The 26,870-nt window shown below is 37.6% G+C and overlaps 1 protein-coding gene across 9 annotated transcripts in view; it reads left to right on the top strand.

Moving 5' to 3' along the window:
- The window catches only part of TPK1 (thiamin pyrophosphokinase 1), a 373,809-nt gene that overhangs the window by 298,190 nt on the left and 48,749 nt on the right, over positions 1-26,870 (top strand). The window contains exons 9-10 of one of the 9 annotated variants that reach the window (XM_021063593.1): positions 14,531-14,646; positions 14,939-16,319. The exons of 7 other annotated variants lie outside the window; for them this stretch is intronic. In XM_021063593.1, the coding sequence (XP_020919252.1) occupies positions 14,531-14,631 (101 nt within the window). In that variant the 3' untranslated portion in view covers positions 14,632-14,646; positions 14,939-16,319. Of the gene's footprint in view, positions 1-14,530; positions 16,320-26,870 lie in introns of those variants that run through there. One more of the 9 variants, XM_021063592.1, reaches the window with a different exon arrangement.

The following is a 26,870-nucleotide window of genomic DNA, read 5'->3' on the forward strand; positions in this document are numbered from 1 at the left end:
GCAAAATTTCATAAGTATAGTACTAAGGAAAATGCTTTGGAAACCACTTGAAAACCAAAATTTTAGCCTTAGAACTTCACCTTTATTTATAGTAGGAATCCATAAAATTAAAATACTAATCAGAGAGAGACCTAAGATGAGAAAATTCCATTGCCCTTGAGTATTTTTAATATTTTTAAATCTATTCAGTAGGGTAAATTATGTTGACAGCGATTTTAAGCATTTTCTTAAATTGTAGAACCCTTTGTTAACCCACAGCTTTATCTAGAACCTTAAACGTTTTTATGTTAATAAAGTTTTGATTGACGTATAACACAAGTGCTACCACATCTAGCGACTTACCACTTACTTTTTTTTCAAGTCTCTGAAATATTTTCATAACTATATATATTCATATATTCATTCATATATATATATTTCTAACTTCACTGTGGCCTCTGCTGTAGTTTTTTCTGTAAGAAATAACAGCTATTAATACCAAGTGAATGCTGAGTGCTTCCATCAGAGTCAAGTACCATTTTACAGGTGGGGAAGTCAAGGTATAGAGAAAGCCTGGCATCACAGCATGTGTAAGCAGTAGAGCTGGGAGTGTTCTCTGGATGTCTGAGGCCGAACCCACGTACTTACCACCCATATATCGCCTCTTACCTACAATAAAATAGCATTTCACCAGGATTTCCGAATGTACAAGCTTGCTATAGAGAGATTTTCATCAAACATACTTGGGAAGAAATTTGCATAAGATTAGTTGCCTTATGGCTTTCTGAAAAGTAGCCCACAGGCCAGGGGTTTTTTGTTGTTGTTTTTGATTTTTGGTTTTTTGTTTTTTTGCTTTTTAGGGCTGCACCCGCAGTATATGGAGGTTCCCAGGCTAGGGGTCCAATCAGAGCTACAGCTGCTGGCCTATGCTGTGGCCACAGCAATGCCAGATCTGAGCCTCGTCTGCAACCTATACCACAGCTCATGGCAACACTGAATCCTTAACCCACTGAGTGCTGCCAGGGATCAAACCCACATCCTCGTGTATCCTAGTTGGGTTCATTAACCGCTGAGGCACAAAGGGAACTCCAGGGGTTTTGTTTTTACTACCACTTTGCTACCTATCGAGCTTTTTTGAAGCCAGTGCAAGTATTAGCCTTGGCTGTGCACTGGAATCACCTGGCGGGGGAGGGGCAGGAGGGCTCTAAAATGTACTGGTACCCGGGACATTTGTCTCACACTTGGATGGCCTGATTTTATTGGTCTCAGGTGTCCCTTGATGCTGGTTCCCCACCACCCCCAAGCTTCCCAAGTGTTTCCTGTGCAGTCAAGGCTAAGAAGGGCTGTATTTAAAGCTAAGCTACCTTTCCGCTTTGTTCATACCTTTGCTCACATAGGGTGTACATGAGATAGGTATAACTAACAGAGTGGCTTGGTGGCTAAAATAAAATCATTCCAATAGGACCACTTCCTAATACTGAGTCTTTAAACAACTGTTCTTTATATCACAAAAAAAAAGCCCTGAAATGATGCCCTAAGAATTCTGAAATGGGTTCTTGAAAAAAAAAGCAGTCTAGGTGGTCCTGTTTGTTGTAACTATGTTTTATAACCCCTAGCTTTTTACCTTGTGGCATGAAAAGCAACAAAATCTCAAATTTAGAAAAATACTGTTTTGGATGATAGAACATAAGACTGGAAATGGGAAGAATCTGTAGGAAGGGAACATCTGTTTATGTTAATTAACAGTAGTGGTTAAAAGCCTATTCCTCATATGGGGCACTTATTATTTCTTGAGTAGCCCATGGACAGCTTTCAACTAGAGGGCATGTCATATTTAACACTTTCCTTACAACTAGAACAGAACACAATGATCAGTGTCCAGGGAGAGTCTCCTAACCCTGCACACATGTGTGCATATATACATACATACGGCAGATGTACATACCCAGAGGTGGGGGGAGAGAAAGGAGGAAGGGAGGGAGGGAGGAGAGGGCAGGGAAGAAAGAGGAAGAAAGAAAGAATAAAAAAGAGAAAGGAAGGAAGGGAAGGAAAAGGAAAAAAATTGATTTACATGCCTAGCACTAAATTGCTATTTGGACAAGTAGATTAGTTCTTCTCTGTGACTGCATGTGTAGGCAATTATGCTTCTGTCTAGAGTAATTAAACATATCCATTTGTTTTCTTGGAAACAACTAAAAGTAGATTATATATCATCAAGTGATTCTCATTTAAAAAACAAATACTTGTTTAGCATTATAATTCCACCTCCAAAAATATCCATACATTCCTTATCTCCTACCATCAATTTTGGTGTGTTGTGACTTTTTAAATCACGATTATTTAGTTCTAGTAAGTTCACTATGCTGTCATATTAAGGATGTTCTTTTTTAAATTACAAATTAGAATCTATACTTTGGTTTACACCTTACATTTTTCTCTTTTCTCATTCAGATAATTGTAATTGTAATTGTAATGAAAATTGTAATTTTTTTCTACATAACTTTAGATACATTTTCTTTTTTCTGAGAATTCTGTCACAACATGGATTAAGAGAATCCTTTAAAGCATGATGATGAATATTTGCCTAGGAAAGACAGGAATGGAGAAAAAATAACTCATACGCTTGAGGTCTGCGTTTATTTGTACCGGTGGCCTACATTTTCCTTTTAGCTGGAGGGCAGAAAAGCAGAAGCCTCTCTTGGACAGCTCCCCATTGTTACTGCTAACTATGAGTGTACAGAATAATAGGTGTTGAATCAAGAAATCACTAAACAGTTGTACTTTACATTTTTTTCCAAATAAAATGTCATGTGTGATAGTAGAGTAACTGAAATAACTATATCAGATGATATACTAGCCATATAGCAAATGTGGGGAATTCTTTAAAACAGACCTCCTAGCTGTTCAGTAACACCTAGGATATAGGGAAGAAGAGGAATGTCATTGCTTTGACAGGTTATCGTTGGTTTTTTGATTCAGGCTGTTGCCCCAGCAGGATTCTGAGAGCCCTGAGGTCCTTGTTGGATTCCCTTCAATACCTCAATTTGTGGATAACTGAAATATAAAATCACTGTGGCCCCCTTGAGGAACTTTGGATCAGGACTGATAGATTACATCCCTTCTTCCTCTCTGTGTCCAGATTGCCAATGTGCTTTCTCATCATTCTAGCATCCTCACTGCTTCTGGAGCTGAAACATCTGTCTCTGTATCATTTCTCACTCTTTATTCCTGACACCAAGGTTCAGTTGGCCGTATGGATGGGAAGGATGAGTGACTGCTTTGAAGCAACAGACTCTGAGGAAGGGGTAAAAAGAGGACACCTCATCTCTGCCTTGTCAGCTCCGTAAAGGAACTGGCTCTTCAGAAGGCCAGAGAGATCCCTCGCTTTGATGGCATAGCTGACCTAGTACTCAGCAAAGGGAAGGTTCAGCACAGCATCTCCTTTAGTGCAGAACATAAAGAGCCTAGAAGCTGAGGACTGCAGGGGAGCTGTGTCTTCTCAGCCATCTAATCAAAGACAGAATTGCCCCCGTCGAGAAACTTTATCTTGACACTCAAATGGCCATGATGATTAACTGCCAAGCCTGCCATCCTCCCATGAGTTTTAAGATTTACCTATAAGAAATGACCAGTCTATTGAAACTTGCCTATTGAACACATGACCAACTGTGACTTGTTTTCTAGCCTCATACTTGAGCCAGAAAAAAAACAAGTGAGTGAGAAAAGATAGTAGTCTGATTGTATAGCATAGTTTGGACTTTTTTGCCCCTCCTTGTATAGTTATATCACTGTAGCTATTAGTGACCCTGGCTAAAAGGTTAGTCAGTCAGTCAATCAATATGACATAAATAGAAGTCTGAGTTTCAAGACCGGAAGCCTTGACCTTGCTCTTTCTTAAATACTTGCACCGACTTAGAGCTGTTCCTTGCTTCAGCTCAAGATGACAGACTCACTTGCTCTCCTTGACATCACACTCTGACTGCTATATGATGCCTCTGTCTTTAACCCTTTGTCCTTTACCTGCAGCAGGCATTAAATCTACCTACCTGCAGAAAATTACTTAACTTCCCAGGTTAAGAAAGTAAAATTCAAATGCCAGCAAAAGCATTCTTTGGGTTGAGTCAGACCCAGAACTCCCAGGAATGATTTATTGTGTGTCGGTTTATCAGTGAATCATTTGCCCTCTTCAGGAACAGACATTACACTGTACCTGGAAACACTAAAAGATACAGCGGCATAAACTGGAGAATTATTTCAGCTGTTCAGCCTCTGGGGGACCTACTACTTTTTAAGGAAAATTTTAATTAAATTACAAATTAGAGTTGTATCCTGCTATTGCAAAGTGCGTTCTGCTTTTAGAGTGAATGTGGTTTTCATAGCATTCAATGTGATACTTAGCTGTGCCTGACAATGATAACCACGCCGAACAAAGGCTCATTGCTGGACGTGCAGCGCCATCTACAGGATAGATGGAATAATGGCAATTCCATGTCTCTTGTCCACTTTCAAGGCAGCCTCAAGGGAATGTGTATGTATTTAGAGTTCACCGTGTACATGTAGTGTACATGTAGGAATGTGTATGTATTTAGAGTTCACCGTGTACATGTAGTAAGACTGTTACTACATTAAAAAAAGTAGTTGTATGTTTGCAAAATGCTCTTATAGTCCTTAAGCCTCTATTAGTTAGACTTCTAAGGTAATGGAGTGTTGTGTTTTGTTTTTTATTGAATTAATTAATTGGAAAGCCCATTCATTTGTTTCAAAAATCCATTTGATGATTTTTGTAAAAGGTAGTATTTAAGTTTCTGCTTCCTTTGAATATCCTGTATTCTACTTAATATTATTTATCTTGATTTGCTTATTTATTTTGCCTGTAGCTTGTATCTGTCTCTCCTTGCCAGATCATAAACACCGTGGGGAAAGATTTTTATTTTATTTACAGAGTTTTCCTGCACAAAAGCAGAGGCTCCCATATCGGTATGTGAATGAGTAAATATCGCTTATTTTTCTATTTAGAGGGCACATGTGGAAAGATAGTCACTTACCCTCCTTGAATCTTAGGGCCTTGCTTTAATATAGGAGTGCCAAAACCTGTTCTTCCAGTCTTTCTATTGTTATGAAAATCAAATGAGATCATGGATGGTGAAGTACTCTGAACTACAAGGCACAATAAAATTTAGGCATTTTCCCCAAGTATCTTTTTTTTTTTTTTTTTTTTTTTTAAGAATGCACCCATGGCATATGGAAGTTCCCAGGTAGGGGACAGAGGTTGAATTGGAGCTGCAGCTGCCAGCCTATACCACAGCCACAGCAACACCAGATCCGAGCCACATCTATGACCTATGCCACAGGTTGCAGCAATGCCAGATCCTTAACCCACTGAGCAAGGCTAGGGATCAAAACCTACCTCCTCATGGATACTAGTCAGGTTCATTAGCTCTGAGCCACAACAGGAACTCCCAAGTATCATTTTGTGGATGGAGCTCTAGAAATGTAGAAAATGTAGACATGCCCTCTTTCACCATAATTTCCTGAGGTACTTTTAGAAGGTACATATATAGCCCCAGACTGTATAGGTTAAGACCTGGCAATCATGTAAAAAAATTCAGATGCTTCTGAAGCACACTAAAATTTCAGAACTTCTGGCGTGAAAAAGAGGTTGAGATTGAATTGAGTTCCAAACGAAAATTACCCTTTTACTATTGTTCCTTCCTCCATTATTCCCTGATATAAAGTTGTTTCTGAAAGGATGTATTCTTTGTCATAAGGAATATACAGAAAATTGTAATTGATCTATTATTATTTAGTTTATGGTTTAGAGCTGTATCTAACTTTTCCCAAAATTTAGACCAGACGGGTCTAGACATATGTAAGTAAAGAGCCCCTGAATACACAAATATTATTTAATTTTAGAGAATTTTACATACATTTCACAAAGTAGGATATACATGTTCTATAAAGCAGTAGAAAATCAAGACATACAGGTTTTTCAAAGTCATATCATTTGATGAGGTGGGAGAAGTGACCAGAACCATGTCCTTCCTCTGATTCCCATTTCTGCTCTCCTGCTGCTCCTCCCAACTCCTGTTTCCTTCTTCTCCTGCCCAGGATTGTCAGCCGCGCACAGAAAAAAAGAATGTCCATTTAAATAGCATTAGTAATCTATTTAATCTGTTCCAAACTTTAGGAAATGCAGTACCACTAAAATATTTTCTTTTCCTAATGTAAGCCAGGATTCTTTAGGCTGCATTTCCAGAGGTATGGGGGTGTGCCCTCCCCCAGGATGCCCAGCTTTCTAGTCCTGGGTGTTTTCAATGGAGAAATCTGCAAGGCAGTACTTGTTAGATTTTCTAAGTCCCCATGCTGGGATCCTAGACTCTTCCCTGGCCCTCTTCTTAGCAACAATCTGACACACAGAATAATGAAACTGGAGAAGAGACCAGAGAGAACTGCCCCAGTCTTCCCAGGACAGGCCATATCACTGACCCCACCCCAATACCTCCAAGGAAAGAAACTTAGGCCTCCATTTGAGACTGATCATCACCCTCTGGTTTTGGCTACATCGCTGGGAGGCCAGAGGCTGTTTCCAAGGGCACAGGATGACACACATAACGCCATCATCAATCATTCATCAGTTGCAATTGCCATTTGCATGCATTTACCTAATCACAGCCTACAGCAGCTACCACCCATGAACAGTTCAAAATCAGTTTAACACAGAAACATCCAGGGTGATTATAACATCATCACTCAGAAATTCACTATCACAAATATATGCCTGTGCCTGATAATGTTTCCTTTAAACGAACAATAAATGTTCTCTCTCCCCCATGTCACTGCTTAAGAAGGGGTGGGAGAGGGTAGAAAATTGAGTATTTGGGGTAAATTCACATGCCACATTTCTTCAGACCAGCAAAGAAACATATCCCAGGGGCTGCTAATTCCTGGGATTGGGGTTTTAAGCAAATTCTCTTTCTGTTTCTATAACCACATGAGGCGCATGGTTATGCAAAGCTTCCCTATACTGGCATTCACCTTCCTCCCCGCTCCTGCACACACACCTTCCTTTACTCTGTTGCTGGGTTGGTTGGTTGGCTGGTATTTCCTACCAGGCATTCCCTTAGTGGTTTCTACATCAGGTTCTTATCATGATTCCAATTAGACTTGAAGCTTCAGCCTGTTCTCTTTATCTGAGACATCTTTTGGGGAGCATCATAAACAACACTAAAAGCACTGAAGATCGTCAGTGACAGGAAATGAATGACCTTTCTTTCTTCCTCTGTTTCACAATGTCTCATGCCCCTCCTATCACAGTCGTGTGTGTGTGTGTGTGTGTGTGTGTTGACTTAGAATCATGCTTATTACCAGACAAATATGAGTTGACTTCACTTCCTGTTACATCATTAATGGCTTATTATTTTCTACTGTATACAACATATTTTAAGGATCTTAAGCTCTCAAACTTCTGTTATATGTAAAACCATTTGTTTTAGTTTGTAAAGAAATATTTAAATAATGTGACACCCAGATGATAGCCAAGAAATTTTGTTCCTAAAAGGTAAAATTCGAGCAAGGTGGAGTTCCCTACGGTGTCTCTGTGATGATGAGGGTTTGATCCCTGGCTTCGCTCCATGGGTTAAGTATCCAGCATTGCTGCAAGCTGTGATATAGGTCACAGATGTGGCTCAAATCTGTTGCTGTGCTGTATGGTAGGGTCCAGTTGCAGCTCCAATTCGACCCCTAGCCTGGGAACTTCCATATGCCACAGGTGTGCCTATAAAAAGAAGAAAAAGTTTTGAGCACAGCTTCCATTGCTTACTTCACTTTAACTAGGTACAAAGACCCAGGGAAGTAAGGAGAATACCTCCAGTCAGAGGAAGCCTAGGTCACCTACTTCCCATTCTGCTGCTAGACTGGGTTAATGTGGTTATAAAAACTTTGTGGGAATTACTTATATTTAGCCCTTGCAATTTTGTAATTTTAACCATACTCAATAGGATGAGGATGAGTTGTGTTTGGGGCAGGGAGGGGGGCGGGGGGTGGTACAGGAAGGGGCAGTAGTACAAAATGTGCTAATGCTCAAGCCATCCCAAATGGATTTAATTGAATTTCTTTTGGTCTTCCACTAAAAGGATTAGTTGCCCTTTGCTTCCTCAAGGAGCTTGAAAACTTTGTCAAGGCTGTAAAGTGCTGGGAATTCCCATTGTGGGTGCCTCGGAAACAAATCCAACTAGGAACCATGAGGTTACAGGTTCCATCCTTGGCCTCACTCAGTGGGTTAAGGATCTGGCATTGCCATGAGCTGTGGTGTAGGTTTCAGACGCGGCTTGGATCTGGCATGGCTGTGGCTGTGGCCAGCAGCTGTAGCTCCAATTGGCCCCCAGCCTGGGACCCTCCATATGCTGAGCCATGAGTGCAGCCCTAAAAAGCAAAAAAAAAAAAAAAAAAAAAAAAAAAAAAAAGACTAAAGTGCTATTTTCAGCCAATATCCTTCCCCTTTCCCAGTCCCACATTCAAACCTGTTCCTACCTACAAAAGGCTGAAACCTCTGCCTCTCAGTATTGTTACATATGAGGGAGCAGACAAACTGCCTCCACCTGGGGTCCATGGCAAACCTATCTTTAGCCTGAATAAGATAACACTCCCACATACCTTCAGAATATTTGAAGGAGATGGTGGGTTGCTCTGTGGCCAAAAAGTCATTCTTGCTTTTACACATTTTTATTCTTCCTCCCGCTGGGAATGCTCATGCTCTCTCTCTCTTCCCTCCTCTTTCTTTCCCTTGTTCATCTTTTCCTCTTAGCCAACTTTTAAAGCCCAGCTCAATTTGACCTGAGCTGTGAGGCCTTCCCAGAGCAGGAGAGGGATTTCTCCTATATGGACTTCTTATTATGTAGTTTCTGGAATACATAACATAGAATTTTACTACATACTGTGTTCGTCATACGTGTACAAGACCGTGTCTCCTTCCACGTGACTGTGGTGCTCAGCACTTGTCTAGTTAGGCTTGTAGAAATGAATGATATTTACACTAATACGTCTTAGAACTTGGATTTTTTTTTTCAATTATTTGAGAGGGAGAGACAATCTCTTCTGTCTTAAATGGTTATGAATTGGATATTTTGAGATTTCTGGGAAACTAAATGTTAAAGCCAATAGGCTAGCATGCCAATGACCAGTGTCTTATGCATTTAAATCCAACTTTGATGGATTTTGCTGTTTTACATTTCTAAAATAATTTCCTTAAAAATCATGTTTTCAAGCTTTAAAATGCTTTGAACATAGATATGTCATGATACTAGAATCCATTTAAATATACTTTAAGTAATAAAAGTGGGTTCTTACATTCATCAGCAGTTAGGCAAAATTATTGAAAAAAGTAATGGGATTTATGGTACATCACATCTAAAAATATGCCTATCTAGATAGGTGTCATCTCTTAGCAGTAACATACAAAATGAGATGTGCAGAAAAACTTGAAAAAAAAATCCCCTTTGTTCACATATTTTGAGATGTGACATAAGAGTGACTTATTCATGAGAATTTCATAATACATTAGTAAGCTTGCTCCAGGATATTTTTGAAAAGTAATGAAGGCTTAGGAATGCAAAATTTTTCTCCAGCCTTCTGTTCTGAGAAATAAATGAGGTGAGACTTTCTTTTATTTCAAGACTTTAGCTTTTCCTATCCATCATCTCATTTATCACTTCATCCTACAGATTTGTGTGGTCGCTTTTTCTTTGATGCATCTGCTCCAGCTCTTTAACTAGACTCCAAGTCCTCTGAAGACAGATCCAGGATTTTTTCATATGTTCACAAGGCCTGGCAGCAGAGTGCCCAGTGCAAAGTGTGTACACATGATAGAAGGACCAGAATTTGCCAGTAGACAAGGGGGAAAGTGGGAGAGGAAGGAGAATGAATGAACGACAGCCTGGATAGCACAACTGTCTGTACTGACGGTGCCCTGAGCTAGCAGCCCTCCATCAGCAAGATCTCATCCACGCAGCCCTCTTATCCCAGATCTCCACTTAACGTTTACTGCAAGCCTCTTGGCTGCAAGACACCTTTCTCTGAGTATCTTCAGGGAATCTCATAGCCACAAATGTACATTACATGGAACCATGGCCCGATGAGTGCTGAATTGTTGTGATTTTGGTAGGAGTGTAGGGGGAAAGGCTGATTTTTTTTTTTTTTTTTTTCAAGTAAGGAGTTGGCCTGAAAGAGCAAGGACATTCTGGCAGATCAAGGTCCAGGAATGTTAGACGGGGAGGTGGGAACAGGATGGGAGGTGCAGGGATCGGATGGCAGTTTGCTTTTGCTAAAACGAAAAAAGGCAGAACACAAAATAGCAAGGAATGGGTATTAAAACAACCAAGACTGAGGACCCTGATAAGCTGGCAAATGAGCTTGGACTTCACCTCACATAATGGGTATCCAGCATACAGTTAAGGAGAGTGACAGGATAATTTGGAGAGTTTAGTCTGGCAGTTTTGTAAAGGACATATTTGAAGGGATAGAACTGAAGGCAGGGAGACCGGTTAGCAGATGAGATGAGGTGAGGGGTTCAGTGGGCAGGATTTTTAGAATTGGACCTGAGGGAAGATTCAAGAAGGACTTTGGAGGTATAATGACACCTCTGTCTAAGAACTCTTTTTCAGAGTTAATCATATAGCACTTAATCATATAGCACTCCCTGGTTATACCCTTAGATGGCTCCCCATTGCTCAGAAAACAGAACACACACACACATCAGCCACGGCCTATAAGGCTTTCCTCCCCCTTAGCTCTGAGCTCAGACCACACCCAGGTCAATCACAGTCCCCAGCTGGGCCTCTCTTCTAGGCTTAGCAATGCCAAGCCCTCTTCCTTCCCACTTTTCACATATTTCCAGCTGTCCAAAATTCTCTCCCCTCAGCATTTTGCATGGTGAGTTCTTTCTCATTCTTTAGCTCTCACTTCCTCAAAGGGACTTCCCATGGAAACCTTCTCTAATGTGGCCTCCCCAGATACTCTCTATTTATTAATTTGATAATTTCTTCCATGCCACTTATCTCAGGGTTAATTACTTGTTTATCATAGTTGTCTTTTACCTGTTGTATTATCCCCCACCCCTTACGAATGTATCACAGCAGCCCTTGAATTATTGAATTTGGTTTCTCATTGGCAGTGTCAATGTCCTTGGTGTCCTTGGTACATGGAGACTCCTCCCTCCCCCAAAATATATCAATATCTGTATGTGTGTGTGTGTGTGTGTATATATATGAACAAATGATAATAATTGTATGTAATATATAGAAGGTGAGTCAGAGGAAGAAGTAGAGAAAGAGCCAGAATTTGCACCTAATAGTACCTGATTCCAAATTCAATTTTTGGCCACTATCCAAGGTACTTCTGCATCATTTTAGAGTAAATATATAATTTGTTCATTCATAATATAAGGCAAAGGCTAAAAGGTAGTTGATGACTTGGTATACAGACACTGTCCTCAAGAGAAAATCAGATGTAAAAATGAGTAAAAACATGTTTAACTGGCAAAAGAGATACTTACATGGAATGGAAGCATATATCTATATAAACTATGATCACAGAGATGTTTCACCTCTTAGATGATCAATCTGCAAATCTGGTCATCTTAAAGAAAGGGTCTTTCTCATTTTTTTCTCCAAAAGTACTTAATAGGCTATAACGGAAAAAAATAAAAATCATTATATTAGGAAAAAAAAATCACTTAAGAGAATGGCAGTTAAATAACCTCAATGCTGAGAAATTAGGTGTTAACTACAATGTATTTCAGATAGTTACAGGGTCAGGGGCAACAACCAGGAGCTGAATAGACTCTTACTATTTATAAGGTCTTGTCTTTTGTTGTTGTTTTGTTGGTTTTTAAGTATTGACCAGGACCTCCTTATATTATTTGATTTGAGCGAAAATTCAAATACTAATAGATAAGTTGAGAAATTAACTATACATGTTCAAAGTGTCTCTGAAAGAAGTTAGAATAACAGTAAGACCATGTGTAATGAATGTACTAAATGCTCTTTGTCTTCTAAGCTCTTTTGACATCCTCATTTGTCTTAAGCCTAGACATTTTTCTTTTTAGTCAAAATTCCCAGTGTTTGTTCAGTATGTCTTCTCTTCCTTTCTCTCTTTCTTCTCCTGGTATCCCCATTGCACTTCCCATTTACATCACATTCCCATTTATTTCTGGTTGCCCCACAGTTCTTAGATACTCTGTTCTTTTTTGTTGGTTTGTGTTTTTATTCTCTTTGCTTTCCAGTTTTGAGAGGTTTCTGTTGGGATATCCTCAAGCTCAAGGATTCTTTCCTCAGCCATTTCCAGTTTGCCAAAAATCCCATCAAAGGCATTCTTCATTTCTGCAACAGTGTTTTCGATTTCTAGCACTTCTTTTTGGTTCTTAGAATTTTCATCTAAAATTTACATTGCCCATCTGTTCTTACATGCTGTCTACTTTATCCATTATAATTCTTAGCATACTAATCATAGTTGTTTTAAATTCCTGCTTCTGTCATACCTGAGTCTGTTTCTCATTCTTGTTCTATCTCTTTAAACTTTTTTTTTTTTTTTTTTTTTTTTGCCTTTTTGGGATACCTTGTGATTTTTTTTTCTTTTCTTTTCTTTTTTTTTTTAATTTTATTTTCCCACTGTACAGCAAGGGGGTCAGGTTATCCTTACATGTATACATTGCAATTACAGTTTTTTCCCCCACCCTTTCTTCTGTTGCATCATGAGTATCTAGACATAGTTCTCAATGCTATTCAGCAGGATCTCCTTGTAAATCTATTCTAGGTTGTGTCTGATAAGCCCGAGCTCCCGATCCCTCCCACTCCCTCCCCCTCCTTGATAGCTGGTTATGATGTACTAGATAAAAGGAACTTCTGTAAATAGGCCTTTAGTCATGTGGTGGCAATGTGTGAGGAGAAAGGAGTGTTCTATAGTCCGGTGATTCAGCTCTTTTGGCAAACCCATGAACGCCACATCTGATTCTCACCTGTCCCCTTCCCTCCTTCCTTTTGGTGGGGGAGAATGGCTTACATGGGCTGGAGTTGGGCATTTCCCTTTCCTTGGTCATTTTGGCTCTGATAAAAAAAACTCAGCGGATTAGGCTCTGGTTAAATAGTTCCTCCCCAGGGCAGGTTTTGCTTAGAAGACAAGAGTGGTCTGGTGTATTTCAAAAAAGGCATCTTTTCCCTTCCTCCTGGCAGGAGTGGGGAAGGAAACGGGGAGGATTCTCTGATATTTACCGTAGAAATATAGGTAAGCTCCTAGAAGTAAAACTCAAAGAAGTGTGGGGGCTCCCCGTGAATGGACCCCTTGGAGTTCTTATCTCTCAGGCTTGCCCTTACCGAGCCTCCAGCCAGTAAGGAGGCTCAGTAAGGAAGCTCCAATGACAGCTGAGGATTTCCTGCCACAGCACTGCTTTCATGGAGGTTTCAGCCCAGGGGTTTCTGCTCTAGTAAGATTTGATTCTCTGTATTTGCCTGTTGGTCTCTCCAGTTCAGGGGCAGCAGTTTGCCCTGTGACCTCACCTCTCTAATGGATCTAAGGAGAGTAATTTCTTTTTCAGTTGATTGAACAGAGTTGAATTGGAGTGTTTTAAGCAAAGGAATCACATATTTGACTTATATTTTACAAGAAATACCGTAAAAAGACCTCAAGTCACGAAGTACCAATGTGTCAGGACTTTGCTGCATTTAGATTTGTTGAATTATTGAAAAATCATTATATTTTTTACAAGCCATAGCTCACTCTTTTGAGATGTGAGGGAATTAATGGGAGGTACTAGGCAATCTCTTGCTATGAGGCTGGTCAGGACATCTTGCACTGGGTTCCAGGGAATCGTGGGACGATGCTAACTGATTGGGAACACAGGTATCCCCAGATGGATATATTGAGGTTGGGAGGGGTATTAATAAGATGCAGAAGAATCCTGGCTTTCATTCTAAATCTCACCCTTTTATAAGATAAAAATCATTCAACAGTTGAAGAGTTGGGTAGCAAACTTTTTCATTCATTTTTAAATGTAATTGATAATAAAGGTGTTCCTCAGTGGCTTAGCGGGTTAAGGATCTGGCATTGTCACTGCTGTGGCTCCAGTCACTGCTCTTTTGAGGGTTCGATCCCTGGCTTGGGAACTTCCGCATGCTATAGGTGTGGCTACAAAAATCACTGATAATAAAAAGAAATCGTAAGGATGATTTGGGGTATTAAATGAATTCCTTACTCTCAATACAGAATCTGGTAGCTTCACTTCACACGTTGTCCTGGACACTGGTTTCTTGCACCTTGCCAGTCCACCATTCCTGAGTGGAGCTTCCATTCTACTGGTCTTGGGGTGCAGCTCAAGGTCTGTGCTGTTGGTGTACCAAGTAGCAGCATAGAAATTAAGGAACAAAAATATCAGCTGTCTTTATAAGGAAAGTTCCTTAGGTTGTTATGAAACCTCAGCATGTATCTTTTTAGCCAGAACTTTGCTTCATGAACATACTCAGTTGTAAGAGAGACTGAAAAATGTTGTTATCTCTGTTCTCAGGAGCTATGTACCCAGATAAAAATCAGCAGTTCTGTTATCCTAGAAGAAGGGAAAATGGATATCACGGGACAATATGCAGTTTCTGTCCAGACTGCAAATAACATGGAGAATAGATGGTATTGTTTTGTTTTGTTTTAACTTCACATCCCCCAGGATCTACAGACTTGGGTCAAAAATGTGGGAGATGGTTGAGTAGTTGTTTAGTTGAACTTACAAATGTGTTCAGCATATTTTCCTACCAGTCGCAATTTTCATTATGCCCCTTGAGCCATGTGTTTCTAAATCCATCCTCTAATTTGAACTCAGATGGAATTCACACAGAGTATATAACTCACTACCAGACAACTGTTTTTGATCGGACTTGGGACAACCCAAATCTGTAACACTGGGGTTTGTATTCTGTTGCAGATCCACCACCATAGAATGAAAGGAAGTTTGTTTGGGAACACTGCTGATTAAAAAATAAGGGGTGCGGTGGAGTGGGAGGCATTTCATGCAGAGTCACTATATATGTAAGTAGGACTAAAGTAGAAAAGTGATGATTCTCCAAATCATGAAAGCCAAATTAAGCCCTGCTGACTGGAATGAGAGTCATGGTTTTCACTATGTTTTATACAAGTAAAGGTAGGAAGGAAGAAATTGGAGCCAGTTGACGTAAGAGCCTGATATTCTGAGTGGATATTTTAAATCACTCACTTGTTACTCAAAGACATGAATCTTTGTCAGATGTCTCCTCACACTTATTTCCCCCCCCTCTAAATTTAAGTATTAAGAAAAGATGGGGGGTAGGTTTCTCTTGTCCCTTGAATCAAAATGTCAGTTCTATCAGAATGTGAAAACTTTGACAAATGAGACTGTACCTTGATCAGCAGTTTCAACACAGGTACAGGGTTTTCAGGGACCAAGGCACTTCTCAACCTTCCATCATCTACAGTGAATGACCTGACAGTTACTTTGCAAAGTTTGGAAATTTAAATTGGGAAGAATGATAAAGAATATAGAAACCCAAAGTATGTAAATGAATTGGAAACCAAATGCTATTTTGTTTTGACACTTACTAAGAGAAAATGTTCATTTACCTGGGTTTGAATTTCTTTAGTTTCCATCACATATATATGTATGTCATGCAGGAGTCCCATATCACTCCATTTCTTTCCAATCTTTGTTTCAGAGCTATTAGAGCAAACTCCACACCCTAATTAGGTTCTATCTCCTTCTCTACTTGTTGCTAGGAAAGCCACTTAAAACATGAAGAATGCATTTACATATCAATTTTTTCAGACACCTGATACATTTTCCCTTTTTTCCCCCTCACTACCACCCTTTCCATTTTTTAAAATTTTTTTAGCTTATTATCATAATCACTTCATGAAAGAATATGCAAAGCTTGATTGATTTGATAGCTATTTCAGAAAACAGGGTCATTTAATCCATTGTGAAGAAACTACCAATAACAAATCTTGAATATGAACTGAGATGGTGACCAGTGGTCATAGAGGCCACATTTAATGAACTTTCAAGGTTAGCCCTCCTTAGTTGCAAAGGAGGCAGGGAGGAGGGGACTGTCCTTTCCTACCCAGTGGCCTCTTTTCCTGAGATTTGTCAAGAGATGTCTCAAATACCAAAAACCATGAATTTTCATTCTGGTAGCTCTCTTCTGCTTCCCTATTCAGCATTCATTCAGCAGGTTGCCCTGGTCTGGCATCCGGGTTTGTATCTAGCCAAGGCTGTTTTTTCCTGCTTGTAACTAGAAGCATGATGTATTACTTAATAAAACAGCTTCTAAGCATGCCTGCCTTTTAAAAATGTAATTACTTCCCTATAAAACAAACCTACCCACACCCTCCACACACACACTCCCATTCCTTTAAGATGCCCAAGGTGACACTCTTTACTGTGGTGGAAGGGTGAGCCAAGACACCCTTAGAGACACTTAAAAAAGTGTTTTAAAGCCTCTACATGAGCCTAGTTTAGGAATAACAATCCGGTGACTGCAATCCCAGTTTTTCAAAGGCTGCTTTAAAGAATTCATAAATATGTCTCTCTAAGGATGTTTGAAAAGACTAACTTAACATTTCAGGTAAATGAAGAATGGCTCTGGGAGAGTGGCAGAGAGAACATGAGGCTTCAGTAAAACAAGAAAAGGAAGGGATGTGGTTTCCTTTGATGCAATTCTTCCGCAGGCCTATGCATTGTCTGTCTGCATTCCTTTGAATTTTTAACTTGTTTGAACTATTCTTTCATTGCTGTTTTCAGCTATCACATTGATCTAGGAGAAGTGAGTAGGACAGTTAAAACCTCACTCCAAATTGGAACTGCCTCAGGATGGATGGGCAGTGATGGCAGAGAGGCTGAAGAGGAAGGGATGTCATTTCTTATTGACCAAGGGTGTGTCTGTCTGATTAGTCAAAGTACAGAAATAGAGGGCGTAGTGACTGAGGTGATGTGCCTCCAGGCCACCGGGACTCCTGTCTCAGACTTATCACCACTAGATTGTTGACTGCCTTCCAGACTCTACCACTGGAAACTCTGACATTTCAGTTTGAGTCCGTTAACAAATATATTTTGGATCCAAGCCTTCTCCACAGCTCGGAGTTAATACATGTGGAACTCTAGGAATTTTCAGTCTAGGGGAAGGCCATGCATTTTTATGTGTAAGAATTTATGTTGTATGATTTCTTGCTTCAAACCAAAAATAAGACCTGAAATCAAACATGTGAGTAAACAAAACTAATCTTTATAAAAGATTGGATTAAAAACTCTATATGCTGACTACAAGAGGTCCATTTAAAATAAAGTTACCCAGAAAGGTTAAGTGTAAACTAAGTTAAAAGTACTAACAAGAGGAGTTCCCTTCGTGGCTCAGCAGTTAATGAACCCAACTAGGATCCATGAGGATACCGGTTTGATCCCTGGCCTCGCTCAGTGGGTTAAGGATCTGGCGTTGCCATGAGCTGTGGTGTAGGTCACAGAAGCAGCTGGGATCCCACATTGCTGTGGCCATGGTATAAGCCAGTGGCTGTAGCTCCGATTAGACCTCTAGCCTGGGAACTTCCATATGCCGCAGATGTGGCCCTAAACAAAGATTCTTACTAGACAAAGCTGGATTCAAAGTAAGCTATGCCAACAGAGATATGAATGAGGAATTTATAATATTAAAGGGCATAGTGAGGCTATACGTATATACTCAAACCCTATTGCACCAAAATCCATGAAGCATAAATTACAAGAAAGTGAAAGGAAAAAAGAAACACAATAGTATTATTACAGGCTTCAATTAACCTGTCAGCCTATGACAGATCAAGAAAACTAACCAAAAAGAGTGAAATATCTTAATTATAATTAGTAAGGTTTACATTATAAACATATACATAAAATATATGTGTATGTATATGAAATACACTATAAATATATGATGTGAATAGAATTATATATCAATTTTAAATCACCTTAGGAATTTACAAAATTGTTAAGTCACCAAAAAATTCAATTTCTACTCTGATGTAAAAATTACACATTATACATTCTGAACAAGTGCAATAAAACTAAAAATTGTAATAATTCATAAACTCATAATAACACATTCTGCAAAGTAAAAATTTACTTTCAAGCAACTCCTGAATCAAAAGGAATACTTAATGTATTTTAAGAATTTGGAAAAAAAAAACCTGAATATCATAGAATACAGTAAAGTTTGCTCAGGAAAACATGCAGCTTTTAATACTTGCATTCTAAAAAAGAAAAAAAAAAGAATCTGTTTTTAACTCAAGAAGCTACAAATGGAATATGCAGTATGCCTAAAGAAGTCAAATGAAGGAAATAAAAATGATCAAAGGATAAATTAAAAATTAAAAAACTGTTGGAGTTCTCTTGTAGATCAACAGGTTAAGGATCCAGTGTTGTCACTGCTGTGGCTCTGGTTACAGCTGTGGTGAGGGTTCCATCCCTGGCCTGGGAACTTCTGCGTGCAGCCAGTGCCCTCTTACCCCCCAAATTATGTAACTGTTAAGCAGTCAAAAAATGGACTCTTAAAAGTAGCAAGAAACTACTAGACAGTGGAGCATCAAAAAACAAAAATGAGAAAGCACAAGTAAAATTAGAAATGTAAAACGGCAAGAGACTAAATGAATGATAAAAGTAATATGTAAATATCTATCAAATATATCTGAAGCTATAAGCATTTCAACAAGAATATGGCATCACTGATAGATTCATAGTGACTTAATGAGAGCAGAATCAGGAAGGAAATGGAGATCTATCCCTCTGCTGAGATTCCAGAATATCCTCAAAAGAATAGAAAACTATATTCATAAACACCTAATTAGATTAAAATATTTTCTTCTCATCATCTTGAAACGGCTACTCTTAGCATGATGAAGAAGGAAGCTGATATTGAGAAACAACTTTTTATTTGAAAAATAAACCCAAAAGTTGAATATAACTGAACTATGCAAAACGAAAAAATATACACCCAAAAGACTAAAAGTGGAGAAATATGTTTAATTAAAGTAGTAAGATTATGGGTGATTTTTCTTATTTTCCAATGTTTCCAAAATACAAAGGCAGAACAAAATAAGATATCTCCTTTATGAGTCCAAATTTTTTTTCTTTTTGGTCTTTTTAGGGCTACACCCATGCATATGGAAGTTCCCAGACATATAGAAGTTTGCCAGATCCAAGCCGAATCTGTGACCTACATGGCAGCTCATGGCAACATTGTATACTTTAACCCACTGAGCCTGATCAAGGCCAGGGATTGAACCTGAGTCCTAATGGATACTAGTTGGGTTGGTTACCACTGAGCCATGATGACTTTCTCCTATTCAAGGGACAAAGAGTACATGCTCCCTATCATTAGCAAATCATAGATGGTATTAAATTATTCCTTCAAAGGCCACCTAGAACCATGTCCTTAGTTGAAGGCATGCTCTTGTGTTGTTACCACTTAAATATCAACTATTACAAAGGTCTTTATCCTCATAGGAAGGCAGTCATACAAGTACAAACTCAGTTTGTATATTTTGTGGGAAGTAGAGCCCATTTCTTAGTAAATTAACAGATCGTAATGAGTGAAATAATTATCTCATCCCTTACTGAATTAACCTTAAGTAGAATGAACCAAATGAGTACTTTGGACACTACTCTAGAGATGACAGACATGGAAGATGATTCTGATCTTGAACTTTTAAGCATTTTATTTGAGATAACAGTCAGATACTTCAGTCTCACAGACAGTTAGAAAGGAGGAAAACTTTATACCAGGTATCTAAGGCTGTCTAAGTCTTCACGTGGATAAAATGATTTATTTGGGAACTGGTAACTAAATTGCTCATTTTAAAATGTCTTGGGAATTTTTTGAGATTGGCAGTGGTACTTCTTATCAAAAGACACCATAGAAAATTCTTGATTGCTGCCTATACAGTGTTTCTGTGAGCAAAAGTTAACTATTTTGTGATAGAAAAGGGAGGATTGCTTCAGTTTGGGTTATATTTAGTGTGTCGTTATAACTTTTGGTCTTATTAATATTAGGCAATTTTGAATGGAGTACTTCCAGAAATTTTTGCACATCATTAAAAATTATATATCCTGTCAAGAATTGGATGAATTGATGACAACTTAGATGAAATATGACCTACTTTGCATATATATAAATATTTCAAATACTGTATTCAGATAGAAAAGTACAAAATTAAAAAAAATTTACAGTACTTGTCTTTAGGAAGACAGTCTAGAACTTAAGGCAACACTACTTTTATTTACACAATTAGTAATCACCACAAAGTCTCTACATTTGGAATAAAATATTATATAGCACTTTGCTTCAAGAAACACGTATTACTCTATTAGTTTCTTCCTCCTTTTAAATAAAATCTTCAGAAATTTGATTTAGGTTTCTATGCCAGTTATAGCCCATCTCTTTGATTATGAGCTCCTACAAAGAAAAAAAATTAAATCAATGTTAAAAAACATTATATTTTGCAAAAATCGTTTTGCCAAAGTAATAAAACAGTGCAGATATATGAAACATAGAAAATGGATGTGCTATCACAACCTAGCTGCCATAAGTAACTGCTTCATAAGATTTTACTCCAATCTTATACTCCATGTATACATTCTTTTTTCTCACATTATCATGCTCCATTATAAGTGACTGGATATAGCGCCCAGTGCTATACAGCAGGATCTCATTGCTTATCCATTCCAAAGGCAGTAGTTTGTATCTATTAACCTTAAATTCCCAATCCATCCCACTCCCTCCCCCTCCCCCTTGGCAAGCACAAGTCTGCACAAGTCTGTTCAAAGACTTGTACAAAGGCAGTAGTTTGTATCTATTAACCTTAAATTCCCAATCCTCCCACTCCCTCCCCCTCCCCCTTGGCAAGCACAAGTCTGCACAAGTCTGTTCAAAGACTTGTACAAAGGCAGTAGTTTGTATCTATTAACCTTAAATTCCCAATCCTCCCACTCCCTCCCCCTCCCCCTTGGCAAGCACAAGTCTGCACAAGTCTGTTCTCCATGTCCATGAGTTTCTTTTCTGTGGAGAGGTTCATTTGTGCTGCATATTAGATTCCAGATATAAGTGATATCATATGTTATTTGTCTTTCTCTTTCTGACTTACTTCATTCAGTGTGGGAGTTACTAGTTCCATCCATGTTGCTGTAAATGGCATTATTTTGTTCTTTTTTATGCCTGAGTAGTATTCCATTGAGTATACATGACTGGTTTAAGGAGATGTGGTATATATACACAAAAAAAGTTCTTAACATATTCTTCTACCTTTGCTCTATCCACTGAAAAACATATTTTATGTGTTATTTGTGTAATTAAATATATTGCCTTTTATAAATACTGATTTAAATTAATTTGGTTAATGCATTTGTAGCATCATGTTGTATAGACATAGCCTATGAAACCAGTTCCAATTTTATGTATATGAGGATTGTATCTGGTTTTTTTAAATTACAGTGTTACAGCCAAAACCCTTGTATGTATTCATGAGTGAATAGTCAAGAGGACCCAATGTCCAGAAGCAGGGTGGCTGGATCATGGGATAGATCTATCTATCTATCTGTTATCTATCTGTCTACCTATGTACCTACCTACCTACACATATATTCACACACATGCCAAAATAATTCAGAAAGAGAAAGACAAATACTATATGATATCACTCATATCTGGAATCTAATATACAGCACAAATGAACCTTTCCACAGAAAAGAAAATCACGGACTTGGAGAACAGACTTGTGGTTGCCTGGGGGGGCGAGGGGAAGAGTGGGATGGATTGGGAGCTTGGGGTCAACAGATGCAAACTATTGCTCATGGAATGGATTTACAATGAGATCCTGCTGTGTAGCACTGAGAACTATGTCTAGATACTTTCAATGCAGCACTACAGTGGGAGAAAAAATTTAAGTATACATGTATGTGTAACTAGGTCCCCATGCTGTAGAGTGGGGGAAAAAAAAGTGTATTGGGGGAAATAACAATAAAAAATAAATTAAAAAAAAGTTTCCTGCCAATCTAGTGGGGAAAATTGTCATTTCAATTTCATTATTAGGGAAGTTATCATTTTATTATTAGGAAAATAGAGCATCTTTCCTTATAATTACAGGCTTTATAAATCTGTTTTAAAATGATCCTCTCTGTCTTTGTTGAATTGTTCATCTCAGTTCTGTGAACACATTTTTTTTTTCTATTAGGATTATTGAACTTACATGGATAGTCCATTTATGTGTAGTTTGTCTTCTAACATGATACATGTAAGTGTTCATTTATTTTACTTCAAAAATTGTTGAATTATTTTTAAAAGTGTTTTTGAAATGCTCAAATGTAGAAAAATAATGTAATTCTCATTCACATTTCCGCCATCCAGAATTAGCAATTCTTGGTTTTATTCTTTTTTTTTAACTTCAAGGAATAAAACATCACAAGAAAAGCCAGTCTCCTAGACCACCACTCCAGATCTTATCTTCCTAAGTGGCAAGGATTTTTTATATTCTTTTCAAACTTTTATGTACTTTTAAGTGCCTACATATGTTTCTATAAACAATATATTATATTGCTTTTGTATTTAAATTTTTTTGTAAATAAGAGTAAATTTTATAGTATAATATTTAGACTTCATTACTGAACATTTTGTTTTTGAGATTTATACATGTAGAATGTATAAATTTAGCTAATGATGTTTAATTTTTATGCACTCAGATTTAGTAGTCTTTTATGCCTTATCTTGTAATAGACTTCATTCCTGTCAAAATCATAAAATTATCCAGTTATTTTCTTTTTTTTGGTCATATTTTAAAATTTGATGTGGATCATTTGAAATTTATTTGAAGATGAGAAGTAATGTATCATAATATATTAAACATCACTGAATTATATACTTTATTTCTTTAATTTCCCCAATACATTATTTTTTTTTCTACTGTACAGCATGGTGACCCAGTTACACATACATGTATACATTCTTTTTTCTCACATTATCATGCTCCATCATAAGTGACTAGACATAGTTTCCAGTGCTACATAGCAGGATCTCATTGCTAAACTTTAACATGAAAAAGAAAAAAAAAAAAAAAAAAAAGAAGTAAAACAAGTAGGGAATCAACCCAGTTTTCTCTTCCAAATTGCTGGCTGGTTTGCTTGTAATTCATTCATCAATCAATTATATGCTTATTTGTTGAAAATACTGCTTTTATCAAACATGCAATATCCAAGTACATGTGATCGATTTTTTTGCGATTTTTTTCCTATGCGTTTTTCTTTATTCTATTTTTAACCAGTATAGCTTAAGTTTATATTATTATTCCCCTCACATATTTTCCTTGATATTCTGTGTGTGCTTTCAGTGAGCTTTGGAATTGTTTTGTCATATTCCTAAAAGAAAATCTTATTTTTATTGCACTTTCACTGAATATGTAACTTAAATTTTTTATTCTTTTAATTTATTCTCTAGGCACATATTTATTTACATCTTCTTTCATGCCCCTATAGTAAAATTTTACAACTTCCTTCATATAAGTTTACTACATTCCTTCTTAAGCTCGTGTCTACAATATTTTTGTTGCAGTTGAGTGTAAAATTTTACCTTTCGTTGTATTTTTGTATTTTTATCGTATTAATATTTGTATATTATATAACTATATCAAACATTCCAGCTGTTTTCAGTAGTTTTTCATGGATACTCATAGGTTATAAGGGTTTATTTGTCAATGTATATCTTCTTTGCTAAAATGTTATTCAGATCAGTGGTTCATCTGGGGCAGTTTTGCTTCCCATGGGATCATTAGCAATGTCTTGAGCTATTGTTGGTTTTCACTACCAGGGATCCGTTGGCATCTATTGGGTGGAAATTGGGAAGGCCGCTATTCCTCTGGTGCACAAGACAGTCTCTTGTTATTAGTGAGTTGTAAGAGTTCTTTATATATTCTAGATACAAGTTTTTTTTCAGACATAATGTTTTACAAATATTCTTCACAGTCTAGGGCTACTTTTTAAATTTCCTAAGTCTCTTTTGAGGAGCAAAAGTTTGAACTGTAATGAAATCCAAATTATTGATTTAAAAAAGTTTTTAGAATTCATGCTTTCTTTCCAACCCAAGGTCATTAAAATATTTTTTGTATATTCTTCTATGTTTCATAGTGTTTACTCTTACCTTTAAATGCATGATCCATATCAAATTAATTTTGGCAAATGGTGAGTTAAGGCTTGATGTTTCTATTTTTTTTAACGCCTTTCCAATGGTTCCAAAATCCCTTGTTAAAGATTATTTCCTTTCTTCACTGAATTGTCTTGAAATCTTGGTTGAAATTAATTATTCATAAATGTGTGGATCTCTTTCTAAACTTTACATTCTGTTCCACTGATCTATCTGTAATCCAGTACCACAATGCCTAGGTTAGTGAAGCTTTATAATACGTCCTGGAATCACTCTAACTTTGATTTTTTTAACAATGTTGAATCTTCACCAGGTATCTCTCCATTTCTTTAGGCTTTGTTTAATTTTTCTCAGCAGTGTTTTCTAGTTTTTAGTTTAAAACTCATATAATTTTTTGTCAAATTTATCACTAATTGTTTCATTTTTAAAAATCATTTATTTATATATATATTTTTTTTTCTATTGTACTGCATGGTGACCCAGTTACACTTACATGTATACATTCTTTTTTCTCACATTATATGTTCCATCATAAGTGACTAGGCAGAGTTCCCAGTGCTACACAGCAGGATCCCATTGCTAATCCATCCCAAAGGCAACATTCTGCATCTATTTACCCCAAGCTCCCAGTCCCTCCCACTCCCTCCCCTTCCCCCTTGGCAACCACAAGTCTGTTCTCCAAGTCCATGATTTCTTTTCTGTGGAAAGGTTCCTTTGTGCCAGATATTAGATTCCAGATATATTTCTTGAGGTTATCTTAAATAACTAAAAATTTTCAGGTTTTGGGCTTAATACGATATTAGCTCACATCAAAAAAAAATCAGAAGCATTTTAAAATTTTCTGGCTTTTGCAAATTTAGAGAAATTAACCAGTGGAATCGTTGTGCTCCAAATGCTTTCCTCCTTACTTCTCAGTCAAATGCTACCCATCCAGTTGAGACTGTGGGAAAGACTTTTCCTCCACCCTCTTAAGTTCCATGGCAAGACATGAGAATTAAACTGACAAAAGACAGGTGAACAGAAGAAAAACATACAACTTTTATTTAATGTTAAGATTTTTATGTATACATGGCAGCTTTCATACATAAGAAATGAAGACCCAAACAAGCAGATAGGCCTGAGAGCTTATATACCATTTTAACAAGAATGATAAATTGTGGAGATATGTCAAGACAAAGGAAAAAGGAGTCTAGGCTAGGGGGTGATAAATTGTGGGACAGTAATTAGGAAATATACTAGGAAACTAATGAGATAGGGTTTTATGTTAGTAGGTTTTGTTAGTAGATTATCTTGGCATTGATTCCTAGTGTTTGATAAGAATGGTGTTATTCTCTTCTCAGTACGGGAAAGGACCCTTTCTCATGGGAAATTTTATGCTCTGCTTTTAGGTTAAAAATGGCAGAGGAGGGGTATTGCGAGCCATTCCTGGATTTTCTGTTGTTCAGTTGCCATCAGCTCAAAAGTAGCATATTTTGACATGGTGTGTTCTGATTCCCTTCACGATGTGGCTCTTATCCATCTTACTATATGTGGTTTTCCTATACAGTGTCAATATAGTGAATTTGAAAGCAGTTATTCTCTCTACAATTCATTAAATATACTGCCAGTGTTCATATGTATACATACATAGTCATTATTTCTTGAATCTGATTAAACTTCCCATGAACTTATGCTTGTCTCCCCATTCTATGTTTCATGTATCCTGAGTTTTTTGGGTTTTTTTTAATATCACAGAGCATGATGCATTATGCGCCTTGTATAGAAGGCAGGAAACTCAGTCACTAGTGCTTGGGTGTTCAAAGATAGGTTTCCATAATAAAGCTTAAAATATAATTATTTTTCTCAGGTAGATAAATCTATACTTTAGGATAGATATTCCTCATAATGCTTCTGGACTGTTTAAAGATGATCCGACAATTTATTGATGGTCAATTACTGAATCACGCTTTCTCTAAGACATAGGAAATGGTGAAATAATATCAAACTAAAAAATCAGAGCAAGACTAAATGTCAAGACCCCTGGAATTTATTAAAGTTTCTGAAAAGGCTTTGAACTTGAACCAGGTGTGATGAAACATACCAGCTATGCATATAATTCACTTCATGTAGAAATATATGTGCCCTGAGAATTGGCTTATGCAGTTAAAGTTTTGGTATGTTTACTACTGGAATGGACTTAGCTGCGAATAGGATAAGACATCAGGATCTTATTGAAAAACAATGGAAAAGGAATAAAAGACTTAGACCTGGAGAAACTATCCTGGCAAAGAAAACCTATATCATTTTTAACACTCTGAAGGGCCAGAAAATGACCATGATAGATTAGCTGGCTAGATGAACATCCAGGAAAGCCTGCATCTCTTGTTGGACATGGTCATCTTCCAGCAGAGCCAGGCCACGTTAGGGGTTGGGATATGGGAGTCTGCAGGTCTGGATCTGGATGCAGGTGTACAGAGGGATCAGAAACTACATGTGTAAGGTGTGTGTCTCCATCTCACAAATTTGTATACTAAGGAAATCAGTTTAAAAGTGAGATTGAGGGCAAATTTTAAATAGAAAAAAAAAAAAAAGAGTAAAAAAGTATAAAGGATTGTCTCCATAAGAGCTTCAGGTCATTTTAGCTCTTGCTGATGATGGCAGCTCCTTTCCTATCCAGCTAGACTGGTCTCCCTTGCT

The sequence above is a fragment of the Sus scrofa genome, chromosome 9, assembly GCF_000003025.6.
Source record: "Sus scrofa isolate TJ Tabasco breed Duroc chromosome 9, Sscrofa11.1, whole genome shotgun sequence".
NCBI classification, from domain to species: domain Eukaryota; kingdom Metazoa; phylum Chordata; class Mammalia; order Artiodactyla; family Suidae; genus Sus; species Sus scrofa.